At 48.5% G+C, this 25,851-nt stretch overlaps 1 protein-coding gene across 4 annotated transcripts in view; it reads right to left on the reverse strand.

The window, feature by feature from the left end:
• PPARD (peroxisome proliferator activated receptor delta) overlaps positions 1–25,851 on the reverse strand; it is a 39,311-nt gene that overhangs the window by 10,266 nt on the left and 3,194 nt on the right. For 3 of the 4 annotated variants that reach the window (XM_074977327.1, XM_074977326.1, XM_074977325.1), the window contains 3 exons: positions 3,304–3,534; positions 1,776–1,927; positions 718–856 (listed from right to left, as the gene is read on the reverse strand). In XM_074977327.1, the coding sequence (XP_074833428.1) occupies positions 718–856; positions 1,776–1,927; positions 3,304–3,433 (421 nt within the window). In that variant the 5' untranslated portion in view covers positions 3,434–3,534. The remainder of the gene's footprint in view (positions 1–717; positions 857–1,775; positions 1,928–3,303; positions 3,535–25,851) is intronic. The other variant, XM_074977328.1, reaches the window with a different exon arrangement.

The raw sequence follows: 25,851 nt of genomic DNA on the forward strand, positions 1-25,851 counted from the left end.
GGCACAGACAGGTCTTTGCCCCCCACTCCGGGCTCCTCTGATGTGGCATGCAACAGGGTGTGACTGAGGCAACCTTCAGGCTGCTCCAACTTGCTCCATGGCCTGAACTGGCCTCCAGCCCCTCCGGATCAGCACAGAAATACGTCAGCATAGCACTTAAGCCCACCCACGCCCTCCTCCCAGTACGTGCAGCACTGCTGAGGAAAACACGGCTCCAGCCCTTTGGGTCCCAGGGAACTTTGATGGAGACCAGAGGGTTTGCCCTGGTCCCTGTGTCTCCTAAAGTTTCGTCTACCCCCCTCCCCCCGCCAGCTCCCCACTCTGATGCAGCACTCTGTGCACCCAGCTGCAGCTCCCCCAAGAACAGGCTTCAAGGCACAAGGTGCTCCAGGAAGGTAAAAGGCTGGTTTGTCTCTGGATGGCCTTTCACTCTGTGGTCACCTGAAGGCACCACCGTAGCTGCCAGGCTTCATTCAGGAACAAGACCGCTCTTGTATGCTCTGCGCTGAGGAACAGGGCTCTCCAGCTGAGGTCTGTCCACCCAGGACAACTTCCGAGAGCCTCTGTTTGCCCAAGGGACTAGTGAGTCCAAGAGCTCCAGTTTAAAATGTTTCGGGCGCACTGACTGTCGTAAGTGCCAGACAACTGGACTCTTGGAAGAGTCTCCACTGGGGGCTGGCGTGTCCCACCCACGCCAGGGTCTTGCCCAGGCCTCACCGTTGTGTGACATGCCGAGCGACAGGCATTTCTGGAAGCGGCAGTACTGACACTTGTTCCGGTTCTTCCTCTGGATTTTACAGTTCCGGTCACACTTCTCGTACTCCAGCTTCATGCGGATCGTCCGACGGAAGAAACCCTGCGGGGGAAGGGGCGGGCAGAGGGAGCAAGGCAAGAGAAAGCAGCATTACTAATGGTGCTGTGAACCGTATCAGCTGATGCTTGTGGTGCCCCAGGCTCTGTGGTTCATTCTGGGTGGAAAGCAGGTACCAGCAGCTAGCAGAGACGCTGCCAAACCAAGAGCACTTTCCACTGGGTAATCTCAACACAAACAGAGCCTCCCACACAAGGGGGATGATGCAGAAGGGACGGCCAAGGGAGGCGTTGAGGGTTTGGTACGGGAGAAGCCAGCCTGTAACAATACTGCATGTGGCCAGCAGGGAGAGATGGACAGACACGTTTCCCAACTCTCCGGCCATCCACTCCAGCATCTCCTTGCCATGAGGAATGTTTGGCAGCACCCAGGTCCTGGCTTCCTCTGGCCTCTGCTGTGTGCATGCATGTGTGTGTGTGTGTGTGTGTTGGTTGGGGGGGCGGAGGAAGGAATTTTCTAACTGGGTTCAGGCTAGGGCTGCCCTTTGACTGGGTGACGTCAGCACACACCCACTGCTGGCCTGTGGCAGAGATTATACAAGGAGTCTTTTTCAAAGCTAGCCCAGGGGTCCTGGAGACTGGCTGTGTGAAACACGACTAGGCAACAAGGTTGCTGAGAAGCTGAGGGAGGCACCTGCCCTGTGGAGCGGCTTCTGCCTCTCCCAAGAGAAAGCCTCTGCCCTTTCCACTGTCTGTCCTCCTGCCCTCCCCCAGAGGAGGGTACTGATGAGCTTCATGACCCATTAACACCGCAGCTCCACTTGGCTGCAGGGCTAAGCACAAGATCAGAAGCTTTACTAGGAAGTCGGTAGGTTTCTGTTCCAGTTCTCCCAGGTAACATGGAAAGGCCCAAAGCTTTGCCCTGTTGCCCCCGTAATGCAGTGTCTCTTGCACACACTCCATACCTTGCAGCCCTCACAGGCGTGCACTCCATAATGAAATCCTGATGCTATATCCCCGCAGACCCTGCATTCCACATTCAGGCTCCCCGAGGTAGTCTCCTCGCAGCCGATCTGGAGCTGGTCTGACAGGGATGGAGAAGAGCCTTGGGAGAGGTCTACAAGGATGCAAAGACAAAATAAAAACGGGTTTCTAGCCTGCGGCAGGCAGCATGCACATGAGCGTTTAATCCTCCTGTAACGAGCGAGCAAGCAGAGAAGATCTCGCGTCTTCTCTAGGTCACCACCACCCATGACAGATTTTGGACAGTTCTCTCATCAGGACAGGTTTCAGCATGTTACTGGGGGACACAGTGGTTTTCCTGTTGTAACAATGTCAATCGTTTATGGTGGTTTGTTTCTTCTGACATCTGGATTCAGGCTGGACCAGGAAACAGAACAGATACACTGCCATGCTCAGGCACTAGGCAGAGACTGTGTGCTTGGCTCCTCAGCACTGCAGGGGAAAGGTTTAAAGCAAAATAAAGATTGCTTCACAGTGGATTTTTTCCACCGCCCCAGCCCCCTCTCAGTTTTGGGCTCAAAATTATTGGTGTCCCTTTCATTTTCGCCTTTGCTCAGCAAACAGCCAAGCAAGCCACCTTTTCAGTGACATGGTTAAACCTTTCAGGAGCTTGGCTGCCAACCAACCAGTTCAGAACAAGCTTAAAACAAGCCACTCTGCATTCACATGCAAGTCCCTCTGCAGCTAGGAAAGACCAGTGCCCAGAACTAACCCCTAGCCCAGGAGTGGCCAACCAGTTAGGGATGAAGAGCCATGTGGATAGAGAGCAAAGAGCCATGTTTTTACACACACACACACACACACACACACACACACGCACTCTCTCCCCCCCCACCCCCATATAAACATACGATAGATAAAAATATAATACACTGCTCAATGCCCTCCCTCTTCTCCAGAGCCAGGCATCTGCAGCCTCTTGCTCTAACCCAATCCCCTTCCCCCTCCTTCAGAACTAGGCACCTCCAGCCCCCCATATTAACTCAATGCCTCCGCTACCAAGTGTGCCTCCTGCCAAGCACTGGGGGGGGGGTGCCGAGCAGCGGCTAGCACTCCCAGCGCGCAGCTCTGGAGGAGGAGCCTCATTTTATGGCTCAAAGAGCCACGTGTGGCTTGAGAGAGATGGGTTGGCCACCCCTGCGCAACTCCTTCGGAGAGCGGGGAGCTGCCTGCAGCACTTCATTCACATCACTGTCCATGGGGCGCCAACTCAGGACAAGCTGGAGCTCAGGTTCCTCTCATACTAAGCTGGCAAGTCTGTTCCGAGTTATACCAACATCTGGTCACTCGCGGCACCTGGCGTGAGCGCCCTCGGCAACAGCCCGGGGTTGGGCCACTTTCCCCTGGCATGCTGCTCGGTGTATTCCTTTATGCAGGCATTGTCCAACAACGCTTCCCACCCGCACAGCCCAGTGGCCATTACCACCGGATACGCCCCCCCCAATGCTCAGCTGTGCTCCTTCCACTTACCTGTACAGCTACTAGAAGGCAGCGAACTGTCTGGTCCTCCACTTGGGTCTGAGGCGTCACCTGTTTCTCTCACTGCCTCTTCCGCTTCCTCCTCCTTGATCTCTTGTACTTCCTTCTGTAGCTGTTCCATAACTGATCACCCCTCAGTGCCAAGACTGCAGCCCCTGTCATAGCTCTGGCATCATCCGCGTCTGTCTGGAGAGGGACGCCTACCAGGCTCTTCCTGTTAGCCTGTGGATAGATGGGGAGACCACAGAGGTCACCGGCAGCAGAACGGCCTTTGTGCTGAGCTCCTGCTACTCAGCAGCTGCGAATGAAGAAGAGGGACTATAGCCAGGCTAATCCCATTCTGGCTTCCCTAGCGACCCAGAGAAGAAAGCAGGCCCAAGGGCCTTTGGCAGGTCATCACAGGATCAAGACGACACTTCCTTGCTCCACAGAAAGATCCATCTCTTGCCAGACCCTGATTTTTACCAGCTTCTCACACAAACGGCCTATTTTCATGCCGCTCATTCACAAAAAAATAGTTAACTTTTTCCACTGCAAAATGCACACAGTGAGTTCTAGCTCTCAGGGCCTGCGGGGAGCCCATAGACATAGGGGTTCAGACTGCAGGCCAGCCTAGAGGTAAGACACTGCACCACAGCGGAGAGCCCTGGGGCCCAAGATGCTGGCCCTGTCCCTACATGCGCAGGCAGTAGGAGTGCTATGGGGATGTCCAGTCCCACTATAACTCTGGGGCAGAGGGTCTGAGGTCATGAGCAAGCCATCACTAGCGCCGGTTCAGGAGTGGGCACCAACCTTTGCCAGCTGGGGGGGGGAAAAAAAAAAAAAAAGATGAATGCAATGAGGGCGAGAGAGGGAAGGGGAAAATAAACCAGCATTCTCCTGCCTAACGCTACCTTCGCTGGTCGGGAGGTCTGCCCGACTCAGGCACCAGGAAGCCACATTCCTGCGGCACACGATGCAAAGCTGGAGGGCAGGAATTGGGTCCCTCCGGAACAAGGCTGCTGAACTAGCTGGCTGAGGCCAGAGGAGACTAGGAAGGCGTTCAGGAGGCCACTGCTACTCTGGGTTGTAATGCACATTTCTCCCCAGGCGCTCAGAGCGCTTCCCAAGGTGTGCGAATCCCATTTCGCAGAGTGGCACTGAGGCACAGAGAAATGCAGCGACTTGCCCGCAGTCACACAGAGGCCCCCTACAGGGCTGGGAGTCCCGTCCACTGAACCACGCAGGTCTGTCTGAGCCTATTACCTTCCGCTTGTTGGTCTGATCTCTTCCCGTCCCCTAAGCTGGCAGCTTCCATGAGGTTACCAGGAGAGCGACAGGGCAGCAAGTTTAGTGCACCATGCAACAGGCACTGCAAGACAAAGGCTGGATGCAACAGCTCCGAACCCCATGACCGGCTAGACGCCGCTGGTCTCTGCTGGCGACTTGCTAGGGCGGCAGACTCCGGTGGGCTTCTGGGATCATGCTGGTTCCAATCATGCTGCAAGAAGCTACAGCACTGCTGTTGCTGGGTGTTTGTTTATGTTGCAACTGGCCCCTACCGCTCTGCCAAAAGTCAGCCATTGAAGTATTTTTCTATTGCTCCACACAGCCGTACGCCACCACAAGGTCTAACAGCAACAAAACCTCCTGTACAGTCCAGCGAGTGTCTTAATTCTCCTTTGGGAGAATTAGCAAACTGACTCCTTGCCTCCACATGCCCATCCATCCCTCTGACTTCCCCATCTCCTTTCCAAGGCATACTGGGGCAAGAGCTACATTTGGCTTTAACCACACAATAGAGTTGATGAAGAAAAACTCAAAGTGTAAGTCGTGCATCATCCATACAGAGATACCTTAAAGCCAGATTTCCTTTCTGCTGCCAACCCAAGAGGTAAGGTTTAGGTGCTTTGCTGCTGGGGGCAGGCAGGTCTTAACTACTCTGCCCAAACACCACTCCCCGTCTCTTCTTAAGTTCTAGATCTGAAAATGAAAACAAACAGACCCGAGCCCTGACAATTCAGGACACAGACTCTGTATTGCAAATGCACATCCCACCCCAGCCCAGATCAGCATTAACACGCTATGTCCACACCGTAATCAGAGACACATGCAATGGCCATGGCTAGAGTGGGCCAACCGACTTGAGCTACAGGGCTGGAGCTCAAACTCTGAGACCCAACAAAGGGACAGAGCCAGAGCTGAAGCCCGAGTATCTACACTGCAGCATTCAGCCCTGCAACCGAAGCCGTCTAAGCCCCAGCCAGTTGACCTATGTTCTGAGACTTGGTTATCACAGTTGATCTGAATTAATGGGCTAGGGGTTATGCCTCGCCACCGGGTGCATCTGAACAAAAGATATTTAGGTTCTTATCCCAATTCAAGTCACATGGACAGAAAAAACCCAGAGATCTCTACTTAGAAGGGGAGTTTTGGAGTATGCAGCAAGGGTGTCTAGACCGAGAACATTAGAAAACATAAGGCAACCTTGTTCTCACCCACAACTATGTCAGATTTGGGGACAACTTACAGCTGAAAGCCAGCGGCATTGCTTTGGGAACCAGCCTGGCCCCACAAGATGCCACCATTTTTATGGCTGACCTAGAGGAATGGTTTTCTCTGCTCCTATCACCTAGCACTCCTCCTCTACTTTTGATGAAGAGGTTATCAATGCAGCACATGGATCCATGGTAAGGAGATTCCTGAATTCCACGGTGATTTCAACAACACAGTAAACTCCCGAGACACACGCAACAAACTTGCATGTGTCTCAGGTTAACATGACGACCGCTCCTCTCAGTGGTGGCAGCCAAGAGTCAGGCTCTCAGATTCCACCACTGACAGGAGTGAGAAAACGGACCAGGCACTAGCCCTGGTCAGTTTCCCGACTTGGTTCTGCAAGCAGAGGAGCTGGGAACTGACCAGGGCTGGTGCCTTTGTCAGTTTCCTGGCTCCCGCACTTTACTCAGGAAATCTGACTTATGTGGGGGTTGCAAGAATGCAACACCCACATAAGTCAGGGGTCTACAGTATTTACACACACACACACACACACACTCATCTTCTGCCTGAACCGTTCCACAGGAGAGATTCATTTCTTCGACACACCTAGTTATTTGCAAACCCACTGAAGTCAGACCAACTTAACTCCTGCTTGGAGCCAAGCCCTGAAAGCGGCTTCCGTCCGCGGGCAGGGGTGTGCTTTGATGGATCTCGGCACAGACCTTAGGTGAGAAGTGGCCACGCCCAAAGCACACCACTCCAACCAGTACTATTTAGCCACCCCTGCTGGGAGCCCTGGCAGAGAAGCACTGGCCAGGCCATAGAGTGAAGCCTCCTCGAGCGGAGCGGGATGCACTGCCAGGCCAAGAGAGGCACACCTATCCTGGCACTCCCCACACTATCATTGCCTTGGACATATTACTCATTTGGAGTACGAAAACAAGAGTCACCTGTTTCCTCCCCTGGCATTAGTCCTCTTAGCTCATTGCACCCAATCTTGCTGGGAGAGGTGTGTACGCCAGTGTTCCCTGTAAGCTGTGCTCCTGGGTGGCCATTCAGGAGTGATTCCAACACTGCCCAGCTGATTAGCAGAGCCCCCCCCCCCCACCTGGTGATGCACATTCCCATGTGCTTCAGCACACAACAATTGTATTCTGCACAGGGATGGAAAGGACTAGAGGGAACACGGGCCTGGTATGTGCACACGCACTGCTCTTCTTCCACTGCTCAGGAAGACGACATGTGGGGAAAGAGAGGTTTCCTTCCCGTTTTGGTCCCACTGCTAGGAGAGGAGGTAAAAAGTTGCACACAGCCTACACGCTGCTGTGCTGGCTCAGGGCTGTAACACCTACAGAAATCATTCCTATTACTTGTGCCAAGGACCAACTCAGTGACTCTTTGTACGTCTTCACTGGGGTCCTTTCCTGGAGGACAGGGAGGTGGCCCATGGCTCATGAGAAGTGGGCTTTCATCAACATCCTCCCACGCTCAGCTTGTGTGCTTGGGTTGCATCCAGCGTCTTTTCTTTGCATGGGAAGTCACAGCATGGAGCGGGTCACAGTTCACGTGCAGGAAGCACCATCTGGGAGACAGAGGAAGCTCAAGATGGTGCTGAGTGAAAGATCACCAGTCAAAACTGCAGGATGAAGGCAAAGGCACATCAAGCGCTGTGCCAGAATCACCTGGAAAGCCAGCCCTCAGCGTACAAGTCGCAGGCAGGAATCCCAGACCCTCAAGGCCCTGTTCAGTGAGAGTTCTCCCAGCTTAGGAATTCCTGAAGCGTTCTCATTGCAAAGTCCAAAGTCACCCTCTCCCCATGGATTTAGCGCTATGCATCGATGCATTTCACGCATCCGGGGAAGGTACATTCCAGACACCTGGTACGCATAATGCCCTGTTTTCATTTACACTGCAGCCGTGCAGAGAGGCGGAACAGGGAACGCTCTTCAGCCAGTGCAGAGCGCTCCCTTTCAGTGCCTCCTTGAACACTGAGCGACCATTCACATGCGGTGTTATTGTTGGCATGTTCTCACACACACCCGCCTCGTAAGATGCAGCACACGTGGAGGAAAAACTATTCATTGTAGTTTGTGTGCAAGGAACCAAAGTTTTTTTTTGAACACATACCAACCTCCCTATATATAGACACACGCCCTATCTAGAAATGAATGCATAACCTTCAGGAAAATCCTATTGCCTGGAACATCTGGTGGAGGGGCTGGGAGGAAAGGTCCGGGTAAGAGAAGCCAGGAGTCTACAGTGGAACCCAGACACAAGCCCATTGTTCAGCCTCTGATTAGCCATCTTGTGTTGCTGGGATCCATCTGGGAGGGCAAGCGTAGGGGACTTATTGTGAACAGAAGGTCTTTGTAGCTCTCATTAGTTTCATCATCTTCACAGTCCATTCCTGTTGGAATAATTCTGCTGCACTCCTGCAGATGCATTTTAGGCGTGCAGCAATTCCCACGTTTTGGAAGTCTGTACAACAATATGGCACGTCACTAATGGCTGCCTACTCCAAGTAGGCATCGCCTGGACTCTGAATCAGGGAGAATAGCGTCTTCAGCCAACGCTTCAAGGGGCTGAGTTCTGAGCCACGCAGGTCAGGCTCAATTCCTGAAGGTTTTTTGGCGGGGTGAATTTTAGGCTAGTGAAACGGGATGGAGCGACAAGCCTGGAGTCCACTATTTAATCACAGTCTGGGTAACGCAACAAGAATGAGTTTATAAGCTTCAACCTTCATTGCTCCCCTACCGGGCCTCACATCTGGGAGTGACACACACTCTCTCTAGTTTTGAAGACAGATCAGTCTCTGCAGCCAGTTCATGCCAATTGCAACAGCAGCTTTTGTAATACGGTCCCGGCTCCCGAGACCCATGAAACAGATTTCATAAAGGCTGCTAATGGGCTGAGAATAATTTGTAGTCATCAGTCTGAGCTGCATACGAACAACTCACTTAGAGATGAAACATATGGGGAAGTTGTAAATTGCACCCAGTAATGTGCTTAGAGTTCTACGACTACTTGATTGCTAAGCCCCAGTGACCTCATCTGTGAGCTTGGGAAATTACTTCCCACATCTATGCCTCACGTCCTCACTCTGTGAAATGGGCATAACATTCCTGACGCCACCCTTGAAGAGTGCTGTGAGATCCATATAGGCAGAGATCTAATGATAATACAGTATTATTTCACCACATCAGCAAAAGCCAGGAACTCTAACCTCTTCAGTGGAAATCCCACAGACTTATTTATATTCCTGTGTTTTCTTATTTTCCTGCATTCTAAACGGTTACCAAGCAAGATAAAAATAGGGATTAATTTCTTGCTGGGAAGAGTGCTCACTTGAGGGACCTCTCTGATTTCACTGGATGAAAGTAAAGCCAAATGCCCTCCGAAGGAAAGCTACAGCAGTAAGCTGGAAAGCAGCTGTCAACACAGAAATGATCGATACACAGTGCCGGAAGTGGACAGGAACAGGGACACAAGCTGTGAAGTGTTGTGAATGATCAGTGCACAGAGCACAACATAGAGAAACAGACTTCTACATGGCTGTGTGCTTAGTATGGGGTCTTGCCTCTCAAGGAGGCACGCTGGGAGTGAGAGTTATCTGCAGGCTGCTCGGTGGCCTTTGTGGAATGTGCTCACAAGGTCGCCAAGCCCACCAGAAGCGTGGCTTCCCAGCTGGGATGCTAGCCTAGGACTCAGGAGAGCCAGGCTCAATTCCCTGCTGACTCCAGTTGGAGTCTGAGGTCTGGGCCCCTCGCCTGTTGTGTGGTCCCAGGGCTCAGGCTCCAACCCAAACGTCTACACTGCAATTTCAGAGCCCTGCCACCTCAGCCCAAGTCACCATGCGCACTGTGCTGCTTCCGATGAACACAAGGGCGGTCACGCCCTCGCCCGCAACAAAGTGCAAACTGAGGAAACAAACCAGCATAGGAACCGAGCCAGGTAATGGGCGAGTAAATGTGCAGAAGGACCGCCTGAGGCAGCTGGGCCCAGATCAAGGGCGGGGGTCATGGCTCTTCAAGTCGCTGCTTGTGTCTCCAGCCGCTGCCGCTACTGACTCCTCTGAGGCTACGGCCAGAATGACGGAACTGAATTTAGCTGGTTTAATAGCTGGCAGGGTGGCGGGAGGGATCCGGCCGTTAAACCAATTACCTTGGGTGCCATTATTTCAGTGGCGGCAGGGCAGGGAGCCAGGTGCGCTGCAGGTGGGGAAGTGCTAAGCCCGCAGGAGAGCTGGGGGGAGGAGTGGCTGAGCCTGCCCCTGCTGGAGCCCCACAGCCCCACTGAGAAGGCGGCAGTGGCTGTGGAGGAGCAGCAGCAGCAGCATGCACAGTGGGAGGAGCTTGTCAGCTGAGGCAGGTTAATCCAGGGGGTGGGGGAGCAGGTGTGGGGCTGAGAAGGGTTAAAACTGGGGATAGGGAGGTGGGTTTGCAGGATGAGGGGGTAAAGCCTGGAGATGGGGGGAGGTATGTGGGCCAAGGGCGAGTAGAGCCTAGGAACTGGGGGTAGAGGGCGTGGAGGGTTGATGCAAACACTGTTCCTTCCTGCTCAAGAGCCTATTCCCTGGTGCAGCGTTTTCCTTGTTCTCATTTGCTCTCCAGCCCTGGGGTGAAAGTAATCAACCCTCTAACGGGAACAAATCACGGCGCGTGGCTGTTCTTAAAATAGGGGTGACAAAAAATAGGGCTTGACATTATTTCTCACGGGCCGTCTTGTACTCCCATGCATTGCAGCCCTGGAAGTACTGATTTTGTAACCGAATGTGGGGGGGAAAAAATGGCTCTTCTCGCTAGTTTGGTTGCAGACCCCCCGAACAAGGGGAACTGCACCAGCACATAGCTCCCCACCCAGCCACCCCAGGGGCACTCCACCAAGAAGACAATGGGAAATGCCCCCACAGAGCAATAAGCTGTTGGAAAGGTCAGAGGAAGCTCCAACATAAAGAAGTCGCTCTCAGTACCTAGGGCGAAATCCTGACGGCACTGAAGCGACCAGGAAACCGCCTGTAACTTCAAACAGCACCAGGCTCTCACCCCAGTGGTTAGTAACTGCAGCTCACAAACACCTTCAGGCAGGTTCCAGTTCATTAACATGCACCTCTTGTGGCTAGGTTCACAGGGGCTGGAAGTTCTGCGAGCAAGCGCTCACTTCACTTGTGGCCTAGCCTAGGAGACAGAATGGAGTGACATCCCAGCTTCTCCTCAGCGTCAATCCCAGGCATCACCAGCAAGTCATCAGGAGAAAGGTACATGCAAACAGGCCTGTACACATACAGTACAGATGTCGGAGCATCAATGGCCACAGTAAAGGAGGCAGAGAAGGGTTGGCAGCAACAAGGGCATCACCTGGAAATGGAAAGACAGTGATTGATGCCTTCCCCATACAATTTTGTTGCTCTTAAACTCGACCAAACAGGCCACTTCTCTGCACCCACTGAGGAGATACCAGCGCAAACACGGTCTCATCCAGGCACACAAGCCGGATGGGGTATGCAGTTATGTCATTAAAACGCTTACATACTGCACATACAAGTTAGATGCAGTGCCTGGCAAGTCAGAACCCAGGTCCTGCCCTCCCCCTGCTCCCTACACACAGGAAACTCCAGCTACAGCCCAGTGACAAAGTCAGACGCAAACTTCTTCCTTGCAGGGTAGCTAGTGGAGCTAGCAGCACAGTAGAGATATCTTGCTGTGGCACTAAGGAGGCAACCCTGCATTATACGGGGAACCAGTGTTTACAATGGAAGTTAAACAGTGCTGGCACTTTTCTAGATTTGCATCAAACAAAACCCCTTACCGAGATACCCACATAGGGTCAGGAGCAGCGTTCCCTCTAAGCTTGGGCAGCTACCCAGGAGACATTCAGGTGCCCCCCAGCAGATTAGCAGAGCACCCACACCTGGCAGTGTGTTTCTAGGACGGTACACATCTGCACATGCCTTGGTGCATGTAAAATTTATTCTGCCTATGGATGGAAAAAGTTAGAAAGAACACTGGTCATAAGGAACTCATGTGCATGTAGAGTCCAAACTCTTTGGGGGCAGAGGCCACCTCTGTTGCACACAATGGGGCTTGGTCCAGGCCCGGGCCTCCAAGGCACAGGACAACATCATGTGCAGCAGCGTGTCATGTATTTTTTTCTGAAACATCTTTTAGATGGTTGTTTCTGTAGCACCTGGCACGTACTGAACCCACAGCCACGTGCGGGGGAATTAAAAGAGGTTGACTTGAAGTCCCTTGACTAAGGTGCCTTTACATCATCATGCCAACACCTTCTGCCTCACTGCACACAGATTTGCAGAAGCCAAATAAACTTCCTGAAGCTAACTGGGTGATGCAGGAAAGGTAACTAAGGTGCCAAAGAAGAGAACGGACAAACAAAAATGCTGTATGTTCAGAACATCGCCTTTGTTAGCCAACAAACTATCAGCAGAATCTGGCCTCTCACACTCCTTGCACCCATTTGGAAGTTACTGCCCTGCAGGTTACACATGACAACAGAGGGCACCAGTGAGAGAGGTACTGGAACTTTAATTTCCATCAGCATTTCCACCATAATGCCTTCTCTAGAGATGAAGCTTATTTGGCACATCAAGTTTCAGTCACTAAAAGCTTCTGGCATTTTCAAGTGGAAGCACCAGTTGAAGATGCTTCGTCTTGCTCATAAAAAAATCACAAGTATTTAGAAGAACAGATTAGACAGGACAAGAGTCTGAAAACTCTGCAATGAGCTTTGTTGTACAGCAAGCACAAACACTGTAAACAGCTTACAGCTCTACCTTGTTAATAGCAGCATAACATACAAGGAGAACCCTACCTAAGAGCTATAAAACAACTCCAAAGGTCCCTCCCTTGTGCAAATACAGGCCGCCCCCGACTTATGAACACATCGACTTACGACCATTTGTATTTACAACCAACCTCCCATTAACACATATTACTGTACTGTGTAATATCGGAGTTGACAACCACGTACGTTTAATTTTTCAAACAGAGCCGGCAGCGTGGTATGAGAACTACAGCTCAGTCACGGTGGCAGCCGACATGCTGTCCCCCCCTCCATCCCTTAGTTTTGTTTCGGTTCTCAGTAGCACATTGCGTTTGCATGTCTACAGTTGGGCAGCGTGCTGACATTTCATTCCCTCATACTTCGCCCTTGCAGTATTTTCTGTGTTTGCTTGTGACCATCCTGGCGAGTAACAGGAAAAGTTGCCTGTGATAAGGGTGGTGAGAAAAGAAATAGAAAAGCTATTGATTTAGAATAGAAAATAGCAACAGTGAAGCAGTACTAAGGGGGTCAAACAGTGTCATTCATGGCGTGTAATTTTGGCCTACTGAAATCTACCATAAGCACCATTATAAAGGATAGTGATCACATTAGTGCAGCAGTGCAAGGGTCTGTGCCTATGAAATCAACAATTGTAACAAAGGAAAAGAACAGGTCTCATCCATGATACAGAAAAACTCTAGATGGAAGACAAAGTTCAAGAACACGTGCCGTGAAGCCTCAAGGCGATACAGGCTAAGGCTCGTAGTCTTTTTGAAGACTTAAAGAAAAAGGAAGGATATAACTACGACCAAACTTTCAGTGCCAGTCACAGATGGTTCCACCATTTCCAGAATCACACAAACTTTCACAATGTGAAAGTAAGTGGGGAGGCAGCCAGTGCTGATTCGAAAGCAGCAGAACCTTCACAGAAGAATTGGATAAGGTAATAAAAGAGGAATACTATGTGCCAGAAGAGAACTTTCATGTTGACGAGACAGGTCTCTTTTGGAAGAAAACGCCTGATCCTACATACATAAGGAGGCAAAAACTATGCATGGTTTTAAGGTTTTTAAAAGACCGTCTAACAGTCTTGTTAGGAGGGAATGTTTTGGGGCATAAATCGAAGCCCTTCTTGATTTATCACTCTGAAAACCCGAGAGCCTTCAAGACTATCAGCAAGGCTACATGACCAGTCCATTATTGCGCTAATAAGAAAGCTTGGATGACGCTTGCACGTTTTGAAGACTGGTTCATGAACTGTTTCATCCCTGAAGTCAAAAGCATATTTTCTGGAGAAGGGAATTCCTTTCAAAATTTTGCCTATTTTGGATAATGCTCCAGGTCACCCTCAACACCTAAATGACTAACAACCCAACGTCAAAGTGGTGTTTCTGCCTCCCAACACCACATCCATTCTCCAACCCACGGACCAGGGGGCCATAGCAGCCTTCATAGCATATTATTTTCGCAACACATTTGTAAAGCAATAGCTGCCACACAATGGGAATATGCCAAAACATGATGTGACTTTTGGAAGGACTACAACATTCTGCATGGGGTAGGAAACCTTGCTGCTGGGTGGAAGGAAGTCACTCAGCAATGTATGAATGGCATATGGAAGAAAATCCTAAAAAGATGTGTCAGCCGTTTCAAATGCTTGGAAAAGAAAAGGCGCTAGAAGAAATTTCCAATAAAATTGTACTGCTGGTGAAAGAAGTGAATCTGGAAGTGGATAATGAAGACACACACCAACTGGTTGAGGCTGTTGGGGAGGAGGTGAGCAATGAAGATTTAATGGAGCTGGAGGCAGAGAGGGTAGTAGAGGAAGAGAAACAAAAAGCTCAAGAAGCAGCAGCAGCAGCCCCCAAATAATTTGTGATGAACGAAATGGCTGCAGCCTTCAGCAAAATAAAGGAAGGAACACACACGTTTGGAAAAAAAATGGACCCAAACGTTGCAAGATTCTCAAAAGTAGATCACTTAATTCAGGACGCTCTGGCTTGCGATAAAGGAATTTATAATGAGAAGAGAAAACAAACTGTCTTATCCAAAATGGATTTTTTTTTGGTTGAAGAAAGCCCCCAACACTGCTGCCTCCCCCACTGAACCAATGGCCTCTACATGCCAAGGAACGGCTGAAGTAGAAGATCAATCTGTTGTTGATGACATACCTGTAGCGCCGTCAGCCACCTACTCCAATTCCTCATCCAAGTAATTCAATTCATTCACCTGCATACCTATCAATCCAAGCTTGTATGACAATATTGGGAATAAAGGTAAAGGTCATGTACAGTACCAACATTTACATGATGGTATTTACAATATTTACACCACGTTATTTGTGCTACTGGACTGCATTGTGTTTTGTATTTCATGTTGGCCAATTTGTCACGTTGGTCAGTTTGCTGTCACTGCAGTTGTGTTGTTTTTCTTTGTGTGTTTCTGCCCTCCCTGTTTCTTTTTTGTTGTTGTCGATTGTTGTTTTGTAGGTACGTTGTTACGTTTGGTGTACTAGTGAATTAATATTACAAACACTACTGGTAGTGGGCAGTTGATAGCTACCCGTATGAGGGTATTTCTGACTTACGACCAGGTGTTCAGAACTTAACCCTTTTGTTAAGTCGGTGACTATCTGCACAGCCTGTAATTCCTTACATCCATAGTGTGTTTTTTCTTCAGGGACTCTCAAAGCCATTGACAAACATTACGGAACTGAGTTTCACTAGACCTCTGAGAAGTAGGTCAGCAAGATCTCCGTTTGATAGAGGAGCAGAGTTGGGTGCAGAAAGGTTAACAGCCTGATTCGCACGAGCCCCGCCAATTCTCACCGACTTCAACGGGTGCACTCGAGTTCTTTGACTTTCTCCCCAGTGCAGCTTTACTATCCGTTTATAGCCAGTTGTTGTGAAACCCCAGCCCAGACGGGAAGAAGCAGGAAGCTGCCTACACAGCCAGTATCAGGTTACAGCCAATTATTCAGACACATGTGATGATGGGGCGCAAGTGCGTTCCCCACTCACTCCCAGAATGAGTCACAGGTCTGATGCGTGTTTTGCTTTATTTAACCTCACCCACTTCCTGAAAGTCGCCTTTGAAACCAAAAATCAAAGTTGCAAAAGATGCTGGATGTTCTCTTTCATAGTGGAACTGACATGGCCCTCAACGCCACATTTGCCTTCTGGACTGAGGAGAAGCTAGCGGCCAGGTTCCTGAAAGAGCGCTCTTTGAATGAGTTCCCTTGGCTGGCAGAAGCGGACAGAAGAGAACAAGACTTCTGGGACTCGTGATCTCAGACACAAAGAACACATTACAATGCCTGCCAAAAGTTACTTCTTTGCTTTTTAGTTAAAAAAAACAGCTTTGGCAGTCCAAGCACTCCCTTGGTGCAGCCAAGGCTAGACATCCCCATTGTCGTTATGAAATCAGGATAAACGAACCCCACGAGCGTAAAGTGCTGCCAACTTTGAGATGGCAGCTACTAGGGAAGTTTATACAATGTTGACCCTTGTCCATCTCTAAACCCCTTCCAACTCAGGAGTCTGCAAACTGTGGCTCTGGAGCCCCATGCAGCTTTTTAAGGACTTCATTGTGGCCCCCAATGCTATAACTACAAAGTGTTTAAAAAACAAACCACCCTCCTGATTACTGTCAATAAATGAATGTCCTGCAGTAAACATGAACCGCATTACAAATCATTGTGTGCGCAGCTCTTAAAATAGGGGGGACAAAAAGTATGGTTTGAGGTTACTTATTAAGGAACGTCTTGTATTCACATGCATTACGGCTCTTAGATTATTGGATTTTTTTTTTAAACCAAATTTGAAAAAAAAAAAAAAGGCTCTCCTTGCTATTGCGGTTGCCAACCCCTGCTCCAGACCAAGACAGCTCCAATAATAAGCTGAGCTTCATAACACACCTGTTCCCAAGAGCAGTACCATGAAAGAAAGGAATGAAGAATCCAGCATTTCCACGTGTCCTCGCACCCTGTCCCGACCCACCAGATGGCAACGCCAGCAACACAATCTCCTCTCTCTTTGTAAATACAGTACAGTGCTTCTTGGAACACAGTTACCAGTTAGACCCTTCAATGGTAGCGTTACTGTTTATTATATCTGTGCCCGACAACACTGCCTGCAATGATCGGTGCAGCCACACGCAGCTGCTGGTGTGAAAAGGACGGGAGGGATATTCAGGGCGGATTTGACTCACTGGAACAGAGACAGAAGACGCAGAATAGCAGAGACACTGCCAAGAAGAGGCACTTGTGTTTCTTAAACTGTTGGAGACCATGGAACACCAAACAATAATATTATTTATGTGGAACACCTCTGAATATTTTCTTTAAAAAAAAAATCTGTTGTAAAACCAAAAAACAAACAGCAACATAACACAGCAAAACCAAACTGAAGCAATTTAGTTAGGTATCCAAGCAATGATGAAGTTAGACTGTATCTAGTTTTAACAACAGAAAATATAGACCATGAGTGTATTTTCCCAAACACCTGTGGCACTCCAGCAAATTGTTCACAGAACACCCACGTTCCATGCAACAGAGCTTAAGAAACACCGGACTCGAAGCACCAGAGACCTGAACAGCATCTGAGAATAAAGAGACACATCAGTGTTGTAGAAGATCCTAAATTAACTGTGATAATGGAACAGTCGCCTAGTAATTCCCTGGCATGGTCAGGCAGCTCCCATCTAGCTGCAGGTGCTGGAATGTACAGTAAACCCTTGATTTTACGGACCACCATTCAGCAGACTTCAGGAAAAACAGGGTTGTCTTGTTCCCAAAGTGCACTGGGGTCCACGAAGACCTGCCTGCCACGCGCAGTGAGGCGCCTCCAGCCTTGGTCAGGCAACTCCAGCTGTGCAGCAGGCTCTGGCAGTTTGTTTTTTGGGGGGAATCGGGGGGCAGTAAGCCCTCATTTAATGGACTTTCGGGAATAACTGACACCCCTCCCCGCATTAGTCTGGTAAATCGAGGATTTACTGTACAGGCAGACAAGTGATCCAGCCGACTGCTTTGTCGCCAAAGGTTCTTCCTTACTCGGCTTCCTACAGTGCTAGCAGGCAGCACACGGTGTGGTGTTCAGCGAGACAGAATTTCTGCACGGCATCGATTCACAGACCGAAGTACCGTCCACCCTGAGCACGACCAACCGTTTCAGTCAATGAGCCCAAAAGCAACACGCTTTCCCCACTGGAGTTTGACTCCTGAGGCAATATGGGTCTGAGCTCGCTGTCACAGGGCTGGCAACCCGCAGAGCTCTAAGTGACAGCAGTTATATAACACCCTCCAGAATAACAGTCACAACTTTATAAATAGCACTTCGGCAAATAGTAACAAGCCTGCCTGGTGGGGGGAATCAGGATGCAGAAGCCTTAGAGATTTGCCTGTGGTGGCTACAGAAGGTGTTAGTGTTAGCAACGGGAGTAGAATTTGTGGGTTCCTGGTTCCCAGCCCTGTGTGAAACCACAGAAGGCCCCCTCTTCTCTCACTCACGCACCCGTATAAATTTCCAGCCCCAATTATAATGATCTTCCACATTTATGGGGCGCTTCACATCTTCAAATTGCTTTATAAGTGTTAGCTTCCATACCGTAAGATGGAGTTTCAATCCAAGTTCCTCCTCTTTGAGAGGGCAACAATGAGGCTTTTGGGGCTCATTATGCCTGCCTCTGCCAAAAATACTGGGGAGAAGAGAAAGAAAGGAGGGGTGCTGAGAGGCGCCCAGGAGCACAACAAAACTGGCACTTGGAACCAAACAAACTTTCTGAAGTTTCTGTAGGTCCCGCATGTGGGACTGCAATGCCCTTGCTTGCTTACAAATTGTCACAGAGCTGAATGTGGAAGGATCTGGTTTCACGATCAGTAATTATAGAACAAGACAGAGGCGTCAGTAAGCGAAGCCACAACACTTCCTGAGCCAAATGGGATTCAGAGCACGTAACAAGCTCAGCAAGGTGGCTGAATGGTAAAGCTGGGAAGGGATGAGTGAAACAGCCACTCCTGCTCACAAACTCCACATTAACCCAATTTTTCAGATGAAGGCAAACAAGCTGCAGACAAGAAACTGGGTCAAAGTGTACAGCTGGAACAGAACATAGGAGTCGTCCTGATTCCCATTCTTCTGCTTTAAACACACCTGTTTTGTGAAAACATGCTGGATCCTGAGGGCCTGCATTTCCCCATGACTTTAGAGAGGCAGAGGACCAGGCTCCATAACAGCCCAACAAAAACTAGTTCACAAGCCCAGGACAATTACCATCAACGTTCTCTCTATTTGTTTTCCATCCATGGGTGGAATAAAGTTTGTAACATGCACCAAAGTACCTGTGGATGTGCACCACCAGTAGAAACACATGCTGTTGTCTGCGGGGGCTCTGCTGATCAGCTGGGTGGCCTCTGAATCTCTCCTGGGCAACTGCCCAAGCACTCAATTTACAGAGAACACTGGTTAGCAATTTAAGAGCTCTTAAAACTACGTATATTTTGACCTTGCTGAAGTAGTTCCATCAGTTACACAAGCAAACCAGGCAATCTTATCCACTCACCACCAAGTCCTAAGGACATGCACTCTAACAGTCACCACTGATGCATGGCCTAACAAAGTCCTGTAAGATAAGTCTAGTCCTTTACCCTTCCTCCATCTGTGCCCCTCTCTCCCTGCCTCAGCTACAAGAGCTAATTAACAGTCCCATATGTTAGGTCCTATGAACGAGTGAGCACATCAGAAAAATCTTTCAGACTGTTCATTTTGAGATTACACTAATTTCATAGGAGATTGCTGATTTTATAGACCCTATCAAAATAACATCTGCAGCAGGAGTTAAATCCCATTCTTAGGGCACTGTTGACCCTGATTATGCCTGCGCCCAAAGAAAGACAATTTAGGAATTACAGACTGATATTGTTAGAACAAAACCACAGTGTTCACTGAGTCTCCACTGACACCACAAGAGAGAAAAAGCACATCAATGTTTGCCATATGGATACGTACGCAGTCAATTACCAGACTTCCTGCGGGGAGTTTTAACTACTTCGTTATATACATGAATGGAAAATCCCGCTTCAGGAGCTTGAAGCTAAGACAGTTTTCTGCTGTTTCTCTCTCATACGGCCGGGTGGGCGGGGGGGATTTTCTCCTGGTTTTATCAGGGATGGCTGTTTTGCTTGACGAAAGGTTTAGCTCTTCTGTTATCCTGTTTCCTGCAAAACAGCAGCTCTGACAATCAGAAGAGTCACGTAACATTCTATGACACCATCCCCAAGTACAGTGTGCTCGGTAAAACATGAATACCTCATACAACATCCCAGTGGCTCAGAGTACAACTCGTCAGCCCTGACTCCCAGATCTTCTCTCAAATCATCATCCGCAGTAACCTCACTCAGAGATGCAAGTGCCAACAAAGATACCAGTGAATGCCAACTGTTTTGACATCTAACCAGAGCTTCACGCTCTCACAACATGAGCCAAAGGCACACAAGCGACAAGAGGAGAGAGACTCCAGACCGCACCTGGCAGCCCCATCATACCTAGAAAAGCTTTGATAACAGGGGTTCGGAACAGGGGTGCAGCACTGCTCTGGTCTCCTTAAGAACATGAGAAGCCAATCTCAAAACGCAAACATTGTCACAGCAGAACGTGCAGAATTCAGGTGGTACTTTCCAGGTAACAGACACACCCCACACACTTATCACTATCCAGGTGCCTCAGAAACATAATGCTTGGGCATAGCACAGCATCTAGAACAGTGTTTTCAACCAGTGTACTGTGGCACACTGGTGTGCACGGAGAACTGCCCAAGTGTGCCCTAAAGTTTTGTCAATTTCCCCGTCCTGTGGCTCTTTGTAGAGTCACCATGAGGGGAAATGCCAACCTTGCAAGTCCCTGTCCGTGTCAGGAGACAGCAGAAAAGCTACTTCACAGCCTGAATGAGTCGGTAAGGAGCCCACCCCCACTCCCTGCGGTGGCAAGGGGGTGGCACTGTTGGAGCTGGGATGCAGTTTAAATGTCACACCCTGGGCTGGCAGGGAGGGGAGCCCGCTTTCAGTGGTTATTCTTACCATGGCCTTGAGCAGATTTTACAAGTGTGTCTGTGCTCACTGTCTAAGGCTGTGTATTCTGTGGCAGATCTGAAACATTAATGCGTTTGATGCTTCCTTTAGCTTGTTGTGTGCCCTTACTGATGGGGGTACTCCTGGAGTCAGCTAGAAGTTCTGTCCCAAGAGAGAGTGAAGTGGAAGACACTTGTAGATGACCTATGCTCCACTTGGGAGCACGAGGCTTAAACAAAAGTAGGAAGTAAAGTAGCTTGTTGTACGCACTATCATGTTGTAAACCTTTCTAGTAAGGCTATAACCCTAGTACATGTAAGTAAACGTGACATTTACAAGCAATCGATTCAGCTGAAAAAAGGAGTGCCATGGAACTGTTAGTACAAGGTTGGGAACCACTGATGAGAGAACTGTTGTGATTCACAGCAAAGCTTTTGTCCTTTCCCTTACAGTGGCACCGGCAATGCATTTCCAGACACCCATTACTGGTACAACATGGGGTTCAGGAGCTCACTGACAAAATGTTGCTTCTGACTCCAAGTTCTGGAACATTTCAAAAAGTGGAAGAAGATTTGGAGGGGGCTGGGGAGATACTGTAGCTCAGGAACAAGCAAGACCAAACAACCTCAAATTCACCCACAAACTGTACTCTTAGCTCTCAAGCAGCATACCAAATTTCCAGCCACTCTGCATATACCTGTAAGTTTTACGGAGCTTTTGAAAAGCAGTCCTGCAATGGACATGCTCTTCCAGCCTCTTGTCTCTGCCTTGGGATTGGTTTCTTGCTCTCAGCAGTGCTGCATAGACCCTCATTATGATCAAGTCATTGACGGAGGGTACTTGATGGTCCCTTGGTCAAAAGGTCTCAAATCCGCACCACTTACTCTACCTGGAAACCTGATGTGGCAGAGGAAATTTCAAAATATTCTACCAGTGCATTTTAGGGCTCTTTGAAAGATCAGCTCTTAGACTTCTCTGCTAACCCTTAAGTCTAGAAGTCAAGACTGCTCTTCCATGACTTCCAGGATTTTAAAGAGCTTCTTGAAAGAAGGTCAAATTAAACGTTTAAAAAATATTATTTGTAGAACAGCACACTGCTAAGTGCCTTATAACAAACTGATTCTCTCTCTCTCCAAGATCTCTGGAACCTGTGGCGTGAACTTCAGCGAGTTAGTTTCTGCTGTGACTTGGGGAGATAATTCAAGCCAAATCATGCCCCTCCCAGCTCTGCCTGCAGAGTTGCACTGGCAATGAAATGATCCCTCAAACCTGAGTGTCAACTTCCTCCTTCCCAAGTTAGAGAATTTCAAAGAGATGCAGTCAGATCTATTGAGTAAATGCCTCCACTTGTCTCCTTTACTGCTAGTCAACTGGTCTCCAAGAACATTTGCAGACTTCCAATTCATAATTTAAAAGTCACAGAATATACATTTCCAACAGCATAACAGATGTACTGTGTAAACACACAGTTTTGTCAATAAACTCCAAGCAGCGTCCTAGGAAAAAGACACCAGTGAACACCAGTAAGCTATGTTGCATAACGATGGCTTTCTGATCTACAAAGTGTCATACAGGATCAGTACAAAATCCTTTGCATACTCTGTACACATGTTTAGAGGCTGTGCCTTGAATGCTTAAGAAGTAAAACAGAAGAAGAGATACAAACGCTTGCAGAAAGCTCATGTTTCATTTCACTTTGAAACTAGCCAACTGCAGCGTGTTCAGCTAAGTGACTTGTAGAAAGGAATCAAGCCCACACAATGTTTTGCTTGCCATGTGATTGTACTGTACTGTGCCAACTCAGAAACCTAGGGGGAGAACACAAGAAACAGTTCTCAGAGCACATGCCCCACAAGGTCCTAACAAACCCCCTTTTATCTCTGCAGTAACTCAGTTGTTTTTGCCCCACGTAAAAAGAGAGTTGCACAGGAATAGACAATGTACATGCAGTAGTCTGAGAGGTGGAAGAAATTGTCATAGCAGTTTACACTTAGCTCTTTCTCCTACTCCAAGCCCCACCCACCATCTCAGAACAGCTAATGTTTCAGTTTAAATGCAGTCAAATTTATAGGTCCTAAAGACAGAATTGGGATTAACTAGTCTACCCTTCTGTAGAATACAGGCCAGAGATCCAAATAATTGCTCTTAACTAGAGTGTGTCTTTTAGAAAAGCATCCAGTCTTGACTTGAAAATGGCAAACAACGGACAGCTTACCACAACCCTAGGTAAATTGTTCCAATGGTTAATTTTGGTGTTTCAAATATACGCCTTATTTCTAGTTTGAATTTGTCTTGCTTCAATTTCCAGCCTCAGAAACAGCTAACGATGGTTTTTAGCCTGTCTTTGCTGTACTTCAGAGATGACTGGTGATGGGCTGGGTCATTCAAAGCACATCTAGCTGCCTATTCAGTCCCATAAAGGTCACAGTCAAGAACTTACGTGACAATGAGGGTAGGAACTGACATAAAGAGGGAAAGCTTAAATTCTGCAGACAGTAATAAGACCTCCAAAAGGCATGGACCAAATCTTAAAAAAAAAACCCAAAACATCATTCACACATGCACACAAAGGGGAGAATTACCTCTTTGGAGCAGCTGTCCCCATTTGCCTCCTGGTGAAAGCTACCCTATAGTTACCCTATCAGAACTAAGAGGTGCAAATTGAAGAAACCTGCAAGAGAACACAAACACAAATTCCCATGGATGTGCATGAAGTCCAGCTCTTTCTGTACCGCAGGAAGAAAGGGAGCAGATCCAACTACAACTCTGAAGTATATATGCACTCCTACTGCACACCCTACCCTTGGTGCTGTGGAAGACAAAAGCCTGAGAAGGGCAGAATTGTTCAGCAATTGTAGATGTGTATTAAAGACTCACAGTTTTTATTGCTTGTAGTACAGCTGCCATCAGCAGAGGTTATAGATCTCAAAGCTGAAATATCAATAGGTCATTGGTCCGCGATCAGGTATGATGTTGGAAGATACTCAGAGCTTCCTCCCTGACTTACGTCATAGGAAGCTGAATACACTGGACCCTAATGACATCATACAGCGCTGGTATTAAAGACCCTGATGTTTTTCAGAAATGTTAAGCACGGAAGATAGGGTTTCCTTTGCCTAGGTGCTGCGGGAGGGGGGTGCCCTGTCATTACTGGATGTGAGAAGCTACATGCTTTGAACTATACTTCCTCTTACTTCTCAGGTGACTATCCTATTTACACATTTAGTGACTATTTGAAGCAATCAGGTTGCTGAAACTTGCAGATTCAACAGAGAGAAATCATTCCTATGGGCTTCTCTGAAGAGTATGAAAACAGCATCATGACACTAGAAACAACTCCAAGCATAGTGGAGTAACAAGTTACCAGAAAGTTCTGGAGAAAACCACGAACAATTCAGAACTCCGGGACCTAAAGAAAAGTGTGTATTTTTAAACGCACCATTACGCAGAATGACCTGGGTTCACAACCAGCTCCGAGATTAAATAAAGAGGAAAAACATGGATGGGGCCTGAACCTGTATTTCCAACCAGTACTATACAGCTGAGTTGCTCCTCTGTGAAAATGAAAGCCCCCATTCCATAGTAATATATCTGAGCACTGGAAGAACCATAAGCTAGCTGCAAATAAACCTATTTAGTTATGAAGAGTGGATTGGCTTAAAGAGGAAAGCTAGCAACTGCTTGGTCAGGTCTGAGAGACTTCTGAATGCTACATAATACTGGAACAAACCCATAGCCATCTACAACTCCATGGCTATCACTGTACTGCATATTACGATCACATAGAACTGCTTAACAGCAGCAGGGGCAATCCTCAGGTCTCCTGAAAGCACAGACCCCTAGGCCTTGAACTAAAGGATAATCACCATCAGCAGCACAGGGCATGAAATGGGCAGTTCAGACCCCATCTGGCACAAGGCAGTAGAGCATACACTACTGAACTATTTACAGTACTTAACATTTGAGTAGAAAATGTTTATGCAAGGCTCTCAGTATATTTCTCACATAATAATTAAGACTCAAAGTCCCCCTCTAAGTATTATCCCCATTTTCCAGGTGGGAAAACTGAGGCACAGAGGGGTGAAATGTACATCTGCACTGTCAACCACTTCATTTTGCAAGGTGACCTCGAGGTCCCTGCCAGATCCATATTTTTGTGGTTCTGTACTTTTCCCCTCGGTTTCTGAGCAAGTCAGTGGCAGAGTCCCAATTCTCTGGTCTAGCAGCTATTCTAAAACTAAGTCATATAAACCGCCTCTGTAAACAGAACTTTAGAACTGCACAATATTCTCCCCCCACAACTTCCTCCTCAAAGGGAAAATAATTATACTGCAAGTCCAACTTTTTATTATTTCTGGGTAGCAACAAATACCCAGCTCACACTTCCTTCATCTCCATTACCAGTATAACTCTTCCCACTCCCGGTAACACAAAGTTCTACAAGAGACCCAGTGCAGATGGCCAATCAGAATGCAAGCCACACTCTGACCACATACCCCCCTTATGACACCATCAGAGCCCGAACTGCTAAGAGAAACTGACACAGGTTTGAAAGCCAATATTAAGTCGTAGTTCACCTTGCTCTGCTCTCAGCCAAATGCCAAGACATGCTCCCATCACCACCTGTTGCAAGGTAATACTTGCACTAACATGAAAGGAAACTCAAAGAACATCCCAGATCCTCCCCAAACCTTCCTCTCTTCTTCCAGGTTGAAGGGCTCACGCTGTCGAAGACAAAACTCACCCAGCTCTCAGCACATTTGCACGTGAGGTTACGGTGTGAGAAAGTGAAGGCAGCAGTAAGAAAACAGGTCCCGAGAGGAGGGAGGCTGGTTCTAGCCACTGGAAACAGGACACAGAGCCTTTTACATCAGAGTCACCCATTCAAAATCCAGGCAGGAAACAACTAGAAACCATTATTTCCCAACTGTTGCCTAGAGGGCAATGGGAAATGAAGTGGATGGGTCTCAGACCAAACCTGTAAAGGACAGGTGTCTGGTGACTAGATCCACCACCACTGGCCTCCCTACCAACAAGGGACTAAGGGACACTTGGACCATAGAGACCCATTTCCACAATGAGAGGATCCCTCTGGGTCAGCATTGATGTACACGGACAAGAACCTGGGGCTGGGGAAGTCTCTGTTGTGCTACTGCCACTCCTGCGCCTGCTGTGTGGTACAGAAGAGATCTTCAGCCTCCATGGCAGTCTAGCCAGCC

Source organism: Carettochelys insculpta, chromosome 26 (assembly GCF_033958435.1).
Source record: "Carettochelys insculpta isolate YL-2023 chromosome 26, ASM3395843v1, whole genome shotgun sequence".
Lineage (NCBI taxonomy): Eukaryota > Metazoa > Chordata > Testudines > Carettochelyidae > Carettochelys > Carettochelys insculpta.